Below are 12,810 nucleotides of genomic sequence, written 5' to 3'. Positions count from 1 at the left end.
CCAAAAATTTGCAAATTTCACTGATTTTCGCCGATTTCAACACTTTTTTGTTTGAAAATGTTTTCAAAACTTTTTGTTTTTTGTTTTAAATAATAGGCTTAGGCAAAAACCCCTTGTTTCCCTTCCTCTGGGACACCCGCATTTTGGCGCCAAATTCAAAAAAAAAATTTTAGAAGATTTTTTTTTTCAGATTTTTTTTTGTGATTTTAGATGGGAATTTGTCTAAAAAATAGGCTTAGGCTTCTTCGCCGCTCTTTTCTACCCCAGAGACACTAAATTAGCCTCAAAAAACGAAAAAAAAAGTGGCCCCCCCCCCCCAACTACCTTAGCGCCATCTAGAAAACGTTGAAAAACTTGTCTGAAAATTTAATTTAATTTTTAAATCTGTGCATGATTATGCCGCGGTGTTTGCGTGCAATACACCACTTGGCGCGAGCTCGCCAATTTTTGTTTTTTTAGGCCAGTCCTCGAATTTTTTTCCTCGAATTTTTTTTCATTCTTCTGCTCTGTTGACATTACAAACTTTTCCTCATGTTCGATTAAGATTGAGATCGTCATATTTTCCCTTCCTTTGTTTCAAATTATAAAAATATTTTTTCAATATGAATCTTCCGTTCGAATTAGATTTTTTGCTCCTCGGAACCTCCTCCCACAGTCTTTTGCGAGCACAGGCGACTGGGTGTCGCTAACTGCGTTCTTCATGTCTGTTTATATTGTTTTGTCGCACTCCTCACTTTCTTTCTTGTACTGCAAAATGCATTTAAATGTATAAATTTCTCATTTTTACAGTATGACTGCCCCACCAACCAAAGAGGAGATTCTCTCCACCATGAAAGAGGCGGAACCACTTCTGGCCTTCTACGATGAGCTCTCCAACGAGGAGAAGTCGAAACTCTACAAGCAACTGTCCACGCTGAATCTCTCCGAAGCGCGTCAATGGTTCATCGACTCAGAAGAGCAACGATCGCCATCGTCAGCAGAAGACTTCCGTCCGATCCCACGCTCCCACCACTTCGCTCAAACGGAATTACATAAGGTGGTATTGGATCAACTGTGGAACACAGGAATGGATGCGATCGCCAAGGGAGAAGTTTGCGCTATTGTTCTGGCTGGAGGACAGGCGACACGTCTTGGATCCAGTCAACCGAAAGGAACCATTCCGTTGGGAATCAACGCGGCGTTCGGAGACTCATTGTTGGGAATTCAAGCAGCCAAGATTGCACTGCTGCAAGCTCTTGCAGGAGAGCGCGATCATCAAACCCCCGGAAAGATCCATTGGGCAGTGATGACGTCGCCAGGAACGGAAGAAGCCACTCGTGAACACGTTCAAATGTTGGCCAAGCACCATGGATTCGATTTCGACGAGCAAATCACAATTTTCTCGCAAGACGAAATCGCCGCGTACAATGAGAAGGGAGAGTTCCTCCTTGGCACGAAGAGCTCTGTGGTTGCTTCTCCGAGTGAGTTTGCTTCTAAATTAAAGGGCGACCAACTTAATTTTTTTTTTCCAGACGGCAACGGTGGCTTGTACTCTGCAATCTCCGCCCATCTTCCTCGTCTTCGTGCCAAAGGAATCAAGTATTTCCATGTGTACTGTGTGGATAACATCCTTTGCAAAGTCGCTGATCCACATTTCATTGGATTCGCGATTTCGAAAGAAGCCGACGTGGCAACGAAGTGTGTCGCGAAGCAACAGGGAGAACTCGTTGGATCGGTGTGCTTGGATCATGGAAAGCCACGTGTCGTGGAGTATTCGGAGTTGGGCGCGGAGCTTGCCGAGCAGAAGACGTCCGATGGAAAGTACCTCTTCAGTGCGGGCTCCATCGCCAATCATTTCTTCACTATGGATTTCATGGATAGGTTAGTGAAAACACCAAAAACTTCCGTTTTTTTAACGTATTACTTCCAGAGTGTGCTCTCCATCATCCCGCCTTCCATACCACCGCGCCCACAAGAAAATCGCATTCATCGACTCGAATGGAGACGTCATCAAACCAGAAAAGCCGAATGGAATCAAACTCGAGCAGTTCATCTTCGACGTTTTCGAGTTGTCGGAACGCTTTTTCATCTGGGAAGTGCCACGAAACGAGGAGTTCTCGCCACTCAAAAACCATCAATCCGTCGGTGTCGACTGTCTGAGCACATGCCAGAAGGATTTGGCTTGTGAGTTTATTAATTTTTATAACTCGAAGATATATAATTTTGTTTCCAGACGTCAACGAGTTGTGGCTGAACCGTGCAGGCGCCATCCTGAATTCCACCAACCGTCTCTTCCTGAAAACGATGGCCTCCTACAACGGCGAGAACCTCCAGGAGCTTCGTCACCGTGAGGTCACCGACCAGAGCATTGAAACGAACCATGAGATCAACAAGTTCTTCGTCAATCATTAGTTCTTTTCTTGTGTTAAGATTATATTGCATTTTTTGGCCCCCGTTTTGTAAAATCTGTAAATACACCACTCATCGGGTTTCCCCATTTTGCTTTCCCAGTTTCATATTTCTACTGCTTGTGATATAAAAGTTTTATATTCAGAGATTGGTTTTTTTTTAAATTTCAGGTCTCACTGCTAATTAGCACTTCATTCTAATTAGCACTTTTCCCCCCTAATTGCAATTTCAGATCGAAGCTACTTCTTGAGATCATCTGAATCAAACATCAGTTATTTCTACTCAAACGTATTTATATACAGTTGATAAGACCAAATCAATCTGTTCTCTGTTCTCTCTCACAACAATCACCCATAAAAGAAGTCACATTATCTGTGTACCGGCCGTCTATTTTCTCATATTTTCTGACCAAAATGACTCCTCTACCTTCTCTACTGACTTTAGATGACTATAGAAAGTATTCAGAGAGAAATCTCATCAAATTAGCTAGAGATTACTATGAAAGTGGTGCTGAGCAAGAGACAACATTGAGGAGAAATGTCTCTGCTTTTGATAAGTGAGCGAAAACTCGAAAATCTTCTTTTTTCCACGACAAATTCCAGTCTTCTGATCCGCCCCAGATGTCTTCGATCTGTGGAATCAATTGACACATCGGTGACGTGGCTCAATGGAAAACGGGCGGCCTATCCACTAGGAATCGCGCCGACAGCGTTTCAGAAGATGGCTACAAAAGATGGGGAGTTGAGTACTGTTCGTGGAGCAGCGGCGAGCAAATCGATAATGATTTGTAGTTCTTGGTCCACAACTTCTATTGAAGAAATTGGAAAAGAGGCGAAAATTGTTGGCGCGGCGCTTTGGTTTCAGGTTTTTTAACACCAAAGAAGCTCCAAGAAGGTGCCTTTTCAGCTCTACGTCTACAAAGACCGTAATGTAACTGAATCTTTGATTCATCGTGCTGAAGCTGCTGGCGTTGAGGCTCTAGTTCTCACTGTTGATACTCCAGTATTGGGACGTCGTCTGAAAGACACATATAACAAATTCTCACTTCCACACCACTTAAAATTCGCTAACTTTGAATCTAATACACAAGCAGAGATGCCAAAGGGGCATACTGGAGAATCGGGATTTATGCAATACGTTAGCTTGCAAATCGATCCATCTCTAGATTGGAACACATTGGAGTGGATTAAAACGTAATTGCTCAAGCAATCAAGAATGATTATATAGTCGAAATTCAGAAAAACGAAATTGCCAGTGATTGTAAAAGGGGTCATGAGAGGAGACGATGCTCTTCTAGCGCTTGGAGCAGGAGCAGATGGAATAATAGTCTCTAACCATGGAGGACGACAAATGGATTCTTCCATCGCTACGGTATTAAAAATTTGAAACTCCCCAAATTGAAAATTCTAATCGATATTCCAGATAGAAGCTTTGCCGGAAGTTCTAGCTGCTGTTGACAAGCGAATCCCCGTTTGGATGGATGGTGGCGTTCGCAACGGAAGAGACATCTTCAAGGCTGTAGCTCTCGGAGCACGGGGTGTTTTCGTCGGCCGCCCGGTTCTCTGGGGACTCGCCACTTCGGTAATTTCCCTCGTTCTCTCACTGCTCAATCATCAATGTTCAGGGTTCTTCGGGGGTGGTAGCGGTGCTTGGAATTCTTCAGAAGGAATTCCTCCATTCGATGCAGTTGTCTGGATACAGGTCGATTGAGGAGCTTCAAAAAGACGATCGAGCCGTCGTGCACGCTTCAAAGCTATAATTTCATAATCACAAGCATTTATATTATATCATGTACAGAAAGAATGAAGAAAAGTTAAATTGACCGGATTTTGGAGAAGCATATAAAGTTAAAGTGCCATGTAATGGAGGTTTTCAGAGTAGCAATGTGCTTTTTTTGCTACTTCTGAATGAGAATATTTAGAACATGTTCAAATGTACATTGAGCAATTGAAGGTTACGCTGGCAACTTGGGAAGTCCGAACTCGTCGACTTCGAGACCTTCGGCAACTCTTGTCTTCGGCTTTTCCGCTGGAACAGTTGGAGCCGCAAGAGCTTCGTCCAAATAATTCGTATCGGATTCTCCAATGTCCAGCTCGTCACCAAGCATAGCGAGCTCTGCTTCGAGGTCAGCCTCGTCAAGCTGAAATTATTTACTACCTTTTAGTCACAAAATCGATAACTATAACTTACGTCAGGAGTATCATATTGTCTGCTCATTGCCTCTTGTATCTCGTTATTCATATCCAACATATCTTCCATTTGGTCTTGAAGGTCCTCTATCTTGTCAATGTTCATCTTCTTGTACTCCTTTTGCATCGTCTTCAATCCTTCCTTCATCGCAGCGACAGTCACTTGATTATCCTTCATTCCCTGAATAGCGAAATTGCTCTGGTCCATATTGAAGCATTGTTGGTCTAGCTGACCCTTTTGATTCTCGTACATCCGCTTTTGTTTCAATACTCTATAACAAAATTTTCTTTGATATCGATTGTCATTTAAAGGAAAACTCACCGTAACGCCTTCTGCTTGATAAGATTTTTGCTGGGTCCCTCGCGCATTTTCGACATTTGATCACGAAGTTTCATGAGATCTCCATCGAGCTTCTGGATTTTCTTGTCGATACTGTCGCTTCTGGACTCAACGTTGGCTATGGCATTGTTGAGATCTGGTGGTGGCACTTTTTTGGCTGTTCCGAAAATTCTGTTCATTCTGGAATTGGAATAAAATAATAGGAAGCGAAAATTTAGAAAAATTAGAAAGCCAGAAAGTAAAAATAGGTAAAAACGGGTGATTTCAAACGGGGCGGAGCATAGAAATTGCTATCGAAATTGCGAAATCTGACCTTACAATATTTACTGGAAGGGAACATAAATTGTACTGAATTTAAATATCAATTCCTGTGATTACGGAAATAAAGGAATCCATATACTGAAATAAGCAAATTCATAAGTTCTGCATAAAATTTTTAATCGTCGAAAACTTAAATTTCAGCTGAAACAAAGAGGAAAAAGCTGAAAATTTACTGAATCAGACCATGAATGAGTCATAGAAGCATTCTGCGTCTCTTCATTTTCTTTACACTATGACGTCACAATCGGTGTGAGACCAGTCACCAGTGTCGGCGGACGCGTCGCGTATCGCGCGCGCAACCCTATTTTCGCCGCTTTTTCTCTTTTTTCTCTCCACTCTCTCGCCCCATTTTTTATCAAAAGGCGAGCCTCTCTCGCTTCTTTTCGTAGTGAAGTGACGTAGTCGATTTTGGGCTGACTGCCAATTTGTTTTCAACCATCACTCTTCCCTTTATAGACGTTCTTCAACCCGCTTTCGATGTTTCTTTTGAGTTAACAGCGCTTATCAGACGACAGGGATTTCACAGAAGCAGACGTTCAAGTTGACCTTCATCGCCAAGCGCGCGCGAAATTCTAGCGTCAGCTTCATTTGAAATCCAATACGCTAATTAGCTCATAGTTCAAAAATTAGTGCTCTCAGTGGGGTACGCACATGTGCCTAAACACGAATTTGTTGATGTTTATTCTTCCACTGCTCGTATAAATTTTGGGATTCAAAGATCATAATTTTCCCTCAAAAAAAATGTCGGAAAATATAATCACTTTTCGATACAGGGATATTTGAAGGTAGACTAACTGAGTTAAATTTCAATTAAATAGCTAAACAAAAGGCTAAGACTTTATTATGTACAATTAAAAACATACTAGGGATTTTCCTCCAATTCCTTCTCATGTGAAATACCTGAATCCGCATTTTGTCACAATCAGTTCATGTTCTATTTTTGAAAAAAAGATCAAGTCGATTTATTTCTCAAAGATCAGATAACTTGTGCCGATCAAGCGTTCCCACTCCCTTTTTCTTTCTGCGTCTCTCTACTTTCTCTGTTATTTTTTTTTGCAACATTTTTTTCCGGTGCCTTTTTTATCTTCTTCAGTTTGCTCAATTTCCATGACTTATTTATCGACCTAGAAACAACTGATGAACATTGGCTAGTCACAATATGGATCACCAGTTGTGACGTCGTTCCTTTAGTTTTTTTTTTTCTCGCGCTCAATAACTGAATTCCTCCTGTGTGTTAGTCTTTGAATCCTTCTTTCGCCTTCTCATGTCACTTTCCATTTTTTTTCTCATGCCCGTCTGAAAAATTTGAATTTTGATTTTCTTTTCATGTGTACGAGTCTTATTCTAATTTTTCCGATTTCCAGGAATGTCAGACACAAAAGGAGTCTCCGATGATCCAATGGAGAATGAGACGAGCTCGGTTGATGGTGTTAAAGAGGCAGAGGAGAAAGACAAGGTTAGCGTTTGAGGGGATAAAGTTTTTGTTATTGTTGACACTGCAAGTTGGTTTTTTCTCGCACTCTGACCCACCGTGTTTATTCGGATTTTATGTGAGACTAGGTGAGCAGGCCGTGAAGACACTCGCGAAGAGTAATTTTTTACACACGAAAGAAATCAATAGTATACAAGTTCTTTTTTCAGGATAATACCGAAAAAATGGACGTAGATGAGGAGCCAGATGAGCAGAAGTCAGCGTCTCAGGAAACCATGGAAACCGCGGAGGCTAGTGAGGAAAAGAGAGAAGACCTCGAGAAGCCGGTAGCAGAAGTGAAAGACGATGATTCAGTAGAGCAGAATAATGATAAAGACGAAGAAGAAAAAGAGGAGAAGCATGATGTGAAAACAGCTGCGGATGAAGTGAAAACGGAGGAGAATGATGGTGAAGGCGCGGACGAAAAAGAGAAAGACGAAGAGAAGAATGCTGATAAAGATGAAGAGAGCTCCGAAACGAAGGAAGATGAACCGTCAGAGGATGATCCGGAGCTCGCTGATGCTAAAGAAGACGAAGATTCAGCTAAAGACATGGAACAGGATGATCCGAGTGAGGAAAATACTGAAAAAGAAGAGAAGACAGCAGGAAACAAAGGAAAGTCGCAATCCCCCAAAAAGGAAGATAGGGACATAAAGAAGAGAGATAATACAGAGCAGTCAACGGCCAGCTGAAAAGAAGGAATGAAAAAAGTCCAAAAAGGATTCCAAAGGTGGATGGAAAAGAAAACAAAGAGGATGAGCAGCTGACTAGAAGAGAACATATTCTCGACCATCTAGATTTCAAAAGAGTAAGCTCGTAAATGAAAATTTCGCTCAATAAACTATTTTATTTGCAGGATGCCTCGAATCGGGTAAAACTCTACGTACTTTGCGATCAGAGAATTTGGGAGGATCGGGGCACAGGACACGTTGTCACTCATCAGTTAACAGCAGAAGATGGCGCTCCATCTAACGCCGGTAACACGATGGTTCTTGTACGTTTGGAAGGCAAAAGTGAGCCTATACATATCACGAAATGTATTTTAAATAAGCAAATTGTAGGTAAAAACATACTTGAGTCACGGATTCTCATGGACACTGTATATCAGAAGCAGCAGGTGAGACAAGAAAACCAAAAAGCTATGCAGTTTTCTTGTGAGCGGAGTGAGAGTTTTGACAGAAAATATGAACCTGGAAATAATGCACAGATTTGTTGCGAGTAGTCGTAATGATATTAAACGAATCATTTTCTTCGGTTTGTCGCTCCATTAGGAATGTATTGGCATTTGTGATTCGGCTTTTCTGAGCTGAAATACAATTTAGACCTTTTCTTGACATTTGTTCCTTTTCTTCTCCTGCGTCTCTTTTTCTGCTTTTTTCATGTAGTGGTCAACTCAGCGTACGAAAAATGTTATTTGTCCATTTTTAGATCACTTTCAGAAAACCTAGTTTCAGATTTTTAAAAACCTGCGATCAACTTCTATCATATTCAATTGTAGTAAATTTTCGTTTCGAGAATACTGAATATAAGTTTATTGATCAGAGTACCCCAACAGAAGCATTGATCGCAGTGTCTTATTCTTCGTCGTCTCTTCTCCTCTATTCTGTGCCGCTCTTTCCGTCAAATAATTGTTTTGAGAAGTCACTGAGCGGTGGTGCAGCGGTGTTTTGTCCAAGAGTGATGGCGCATGCGGCGTCGCCGCGCAAGCACGCTAAAAAAGATATGCCGAAATAGAAAATGCAGCCACACCAAACCAACTGCGAGGCCCGCCGCCAGTAAAAGGAGAAGAAACAGGAGGAGGGCTGAAGCAAGTAGCAGTCACATCCCTCCGTCATGGAGTGTGTTATGTAAAGAGTGTACGCGTAAATAGGAGAAGCATGTTCACATACATTCTATTCATCCTCCTATCCTGTGGTGCCTACCATCCATGAGAAGCAGCGACAAAGAGAGGGCACACTCCTCTTGTCGTTTCCGAATAAACGGAGATGTCGCTGTTGCCTCCGTTTTTCGGCTTCGTTCCGAAGATTTTTCGCTCGCAGACGACGTAGTATATATGCTGTTCCCAATTGATTGTATCCTTCATTTCTCTTCGTTTCCAACAGAATTACTCAATTGTACTTCTTTCTCAAAATTTGGTTGTTTTCGTAGCCGCTCGAATAATAAGTTTATCTACTATCTGAAAGTTACCATTTCTTCGACCCACAGAGTCTAAAAATCGTATGATTCAACGGCGGTCATTTTCATATTGTTTACAAGTCGTTTCTCTCATATTTACATCATTTTTTTCTCTCGTCACTTTGATATATTCGTTTGTTCGCCAAAAATAAGCTTTCCGTCTTCCAATCGTACAGTTGTCTTCTGGCCACTGATTGGCGTTCCTTTTTTGTTCATTTTAAACGCGAATCAGGGTGAAATAGTTTTATTACATGCAGTGCATTTTGTGTGCACCTCATGTTGGACGACTTCCAACAATTCACCATCTCTTTTCGATCTCTCTTATCTGGTTGTTCTTTTTCTCTCTGCTTTTTTTTTACCCAGAGGCTCGCCGTCACTGCTGCGTTTCTTCTTCCTCTTCCTCTTATTTTCCTTCTATTCTGCTGCCCTCCCGGCATCTCTATCTCACGTGTTTCTGAACGATTTGTTGCCTTCTCTCACCCATTCAACAAACTCACTTTCACCTTTCATCTGTTTCTATGCGTTTTATCTTAAATTGACAAAAGTCAAATTTTCTTTTGTAAGCTAATTCGAAATGTCGGAACCGTCGTGTTCCTCTTCTTGTTGCTCATCGTGCTCTTCATCATCATCGACTTCATCAATCAGTGGATCTTCAAGTCCTCTCTTTGATGACTTTTTCTCTTGCTCGTCTTCTTCATCACATTGCAGTGATGATTCTGACAGCAGTTCATCTTCCAGTGATGCTGCCTACTCCTATGGAAACTTCTGTCATATCAACTTCAACATGTTCGAAAATAGTGTTAGTCTATAGAGTGGGAGCACTATATGCGATAGGAGAATAGCTGAAAAGTATCGATGAAAAATAGTGTAAATAAACGTCAGACCTGCAAATAAAAAAACCAAGCGGTTAGAGAAGAGAGAAAACGGGTGCACCGAAAGTTTGGTTTCTCGATAAGCAGAGAGAGAGAGAGAGAGAGAGAGAGTGAGAGACTCATGACTAAACCTACTTATTTCAAAATTTTCTTTTCAAATTCATTTTTTCAGGAGACCCTCATAGTATGGTCAGAAACTGATTGCATGGATCTCGCCCTGTCGTTCCAAGAGAAATCGGGATGTGAAGAGCTGTGGCAGAAGATCTGCGAAGTCCAAGGGAGAGATCCTGGAGATCCGGATGCCACCTTCGACGACGGCGATGACAGCGATATCGGAGAGATGTCCTCGTCTTCTAGTCGTTTACAACTGCCGCCAATCGAAATAGGAAGGCTCAGTGAGCTCGACGCCATTCTTCATATGCATTTAGCCTCAAATAGTGCTCGAGAGAAAATGACGATGGCTATTGAGAGTGACAAGTAAGTAACTCAGTCGAAAATTCTCTTGACAAGTTTTCAAAAGTTTCAGCGTCGTCACCAAGCTGTGCGAGGTTTTCCGCATGTGCGAAGATATTGAGCACACCGAAGGACTTCGAACATTCTACTCGATTGTCAAAAACTTGTTCATGCTCAATCGAAACACTGTTATCGAAATGCTCCTGGATGACTCCAACATTAAAGACGTTATTGGAATGTTTGAATTCGATCCAGCTTATAAGAATCCACGCAAGCACCGGGAATTCGTCTACGAGAAAGCCAAGTTCCGCGAGGTTTTGAACATCACTAGTGACGAGTTGAGGGACAAGATTCATCGACTCTACCGTGCTCAATACATTCAGGACGCCTGTCTACCGAGCTTGGGTCTTTTCGAAGAGAATCTTCTTTCTACTCTTGGAAGTCATGTGTTTTTCTGTCGGGTTGACATTGTATCAATGTTGCAAAAGGACAAAAAGGCAATGGCCGAGTTGTTTGGGCAGCTGAAAAGCGATGAGACGGAAGTTATTCGTCGTCGCGACTTGGTTCTGTTCCTGAAGGAGATGATTTGCTTAAGCACCAGCATCCCAGCTAACGGGCCTGCTGCTACGAAAGAAACATTCTTCAAAGTGGTGTGTATTTTTCTAAAGATTCATTTTCTCTTTTTCATTTTTCTAAAGAGTAAATTTGTAGTTGCAGCTGCAAAGTATGTTCAATAACGACATACTCGATTCGCTAGAACCCTCGTTCAAGTCGCCGGATCACGAGACGAGATGCGTTATGACTGATGTGCTCAGAACAATGGTCGACAGCAATGCGCAAACGATTCGTGATTATCTGCTCAAGCAAGCCAAGAACAAGGATAGAAACGAGGATGTGCTTCTGAACAGAATGATCAACCATCTGCTCACTGATATCGATGTACATTTGACTTCTGGATCAGAGATGATTTTGGTAAGTATTGTCAATTGTCTTTTAATCCTTAGTGAAAAATAGCAGATCTTGAAAACCCTCCTGGACCCTGAGAACATGACAAGTGTGAAGTCCGAGAGAAGTGAATTTTTGCATCTCTTCTACCATCGTTGCTTTGATACTCTGCTGAAGCCAATGCTCGAGAACGTCAGTGGAGGTGTCATCAAGAAGGACGACTACATAATTGCCAACCGACAATCAGTCGTTCTCCGCCTTCTCACCTTCTGTGTCGAACATCACTCATTTTCTATGCGTCAGAGATGTGTATCAAACGATATGATGAACAAAGTGCTCGTGCTCCTCAAGTCAAAACACTCTTTCCTCGTTCTGTCTGCTCTCAAACTCCTCCAACGTGTGGTCACTGTTAAAGACGACAAATACATAAGATACCTGGTCAAGGAGAAAGTCCTCGATCCAGTCATGGAGTGCTTCCGCAAGAACGGTAATCGCTATAACATTGTCAACTCTGCCGTGTTGCACCTGTTCGATTTTGTAAAATGCGAAGACGTTCGACCGCTCATCAAGTATGTCGTCGAGAATCATATGGAAGTGATTGAGTCAGTCAACTACGTGAAGACGTTCAAAGAAATCAAAATTCGCTACGATCAGCATCGTGACCGTGAGGAAACGATGAGCATTCGTTCAGAAGACAACTTGTCGTTGGCGAGCCCCAGAAGTTCTCGCAGAGATCGCAATGAAGATCAATGGTTCGATGAAGATGAAGAGTTGGAAGTTGGATCAATGATGGAGTCCATCGAGAAAGACTCGGTATCCGTATCACCCAAGAAGGAAGAGTCTGGACAAGGAAGGAAGACTGGAATCGAGCCAATGTTCCCATCTCTATTGAAACGTAAAAATGCGTTCGATGAAGATGAGGCACCCGTATTTGGTGGTGGATCAGCAGCCGTTATTAATAATGCAGAGAAAAAGATTGTAATTAAGGTAGGTGCAAATCACAATGACGTTCTAGAAACAATTCTAAGAAAGCCTTTCAGGTTAACAGTGATCGCTCGCCGTCTGGTACGACGTCTCCTTCATCTTCGCCCCGAGCCAGTTGCTCATCTCCAGGACCATCTAGAGAAGATGAAGTGACATCGTCTCAGAATAACAAGGAAAGCAGTCCAACTTCAACAGTCAAAGTAAGATTATATCAAAAGTTGTGTTTTATGAAAAATTCATCATTTCAGTCTCTCGTGGACTATGACGAATCCGATTCTGACGAGGAGTTGCCCTCGCCAGATGCCATTCCATCGTCGTCTACTGGAAGTCCGGAAAGCGACAAGGAGGCTGATGCTAAAGACGGAAAGAAAATAGATTCACCTGAATATAACGATGTTTCGTCCACTAGCAGCGAGGAGAAGTTCGACTCACTTCCAAATGGAGCACATGTTACTAATGAGAACGGTGGAGAGAGTACTGTGTCACAGGAGATCAGTCGCAAGCGAACCAGTGATGGATGTGATCCGAATGATGCGAAGAGAAGTAGAACCGAAGATGCAGATCTGGCTGCCAATGAGACAGCGTCTGAAGCCTAAATCCTTTCTTTCCGAATCCGCTTTTCTACCTCATCCCTTTTTTTCTCGATAACTCATCATTTTAATCGTAGATGAA

The 12,810-nt window shown here is 42.2% G+C and overlaps 4 protein-coding genes across 4 annotated transcripts; 3 read left to right on the top strand and 1 right to left on the bottom strand.

Annotated features, from left to right (window-relative positions):
* Positions 1-790: 790 nt before the first annotated feature.
* On the top strand, positions 791-2,391 carry CBG01478 (the record flags this gene model as incomplete). Its single annotated transcript, XM_002635269.2, has 4 exons — positions 791-1,460; positions 1,512-1,860; positions 1,910-2,163; positions 2,213-2,391. 4 exons carry the CDS (start codon positions 791-793, stop codon positions 2,389-2,391), a joined length of 1,452 nt encoding a protein of 483 aa, XP_002635315.2.
* Positions 2,392-2,801: 410 nt separating this feature from the next.
* CBG01477 lies at positions 2,802-4,147 on the top strand (the record flags this gene model as incomplete). Its single annotated transcript, XM_002635268.1, has 6 exons — positions 2,802-2,944; positions 2,991-3,252; positions 3,295-3,581; positions 3,627-3,759; positions 3,811-3,969; positions 4,013-4,147. 6 exons carry the CDS (start codon positions 2,802-2,804, stop codon positions 4,145-4,147), a joined length of 1,119 nt encoding a protein of 372 aa, XP_002635314.1.
* A 195-nt stretch (positions 4,148-4,342) lies between these two features.
* CBG01476 lies at positions 4,343-5,096 on the bottom strand (the record flags this gene model as incomplete). Its single annotated transcript, XM_002635267.1, has 3 exons — positions 4,343-4,528; positions 4,579-4,849; positions 4,900-5,096. 3 exons carry the CDS (start codon positions 5,094-5,096, stop codon positions 4,343-4,345), a joined length of 654 nt encoding a protein of 217 aa, XP_002635313.1.
* Positions 5,097-6,604: 1,508 nt separating this feature from the next.
* On the top strand, positions 6,605-12,734 carry Cbr-smk-1 (the record flags this gene model as incomplete). The annotated part of the gene is made up of 10 exons (XM_045236589.1): positions 6,605-6,694; positions 6,880-7,023; positions 7,177-7,328; positions 7,382-7,517; positions 7,566-7,826; positions 9,929-10,233; positions 10,283-10,859; positions 10,921-11,181; positions 11,227-12,194; positions 12,254-12,734. 10 exons carry the CDS (start codon positions 6,605-6,607, stop codon positions 12,732-12,734), a joined length of 3,375 nt encoding a protein of 1,124 aa, XP_045091857.1.
* Positions 12,735-12,810: the final 76 nt, after the last annotated feature.

This window comes from Caenorhabditis briggsae (assembly GCF_000004555.2).
Source record: "Caenorhabditis briggsae complete genome, chrV, whole genome shotgun sequence".
NCBI lineage: Eukaryota > Metazoa > Nematoda > Chromadorea > Rhabditida > Rhabditidae > Caenorhabditis > Caenorhabditis briggsae.
Note: the sequence above shows the minus strand (reverse complement) of the source record. Positions and strands in the feature narration are given on the sequence as shown.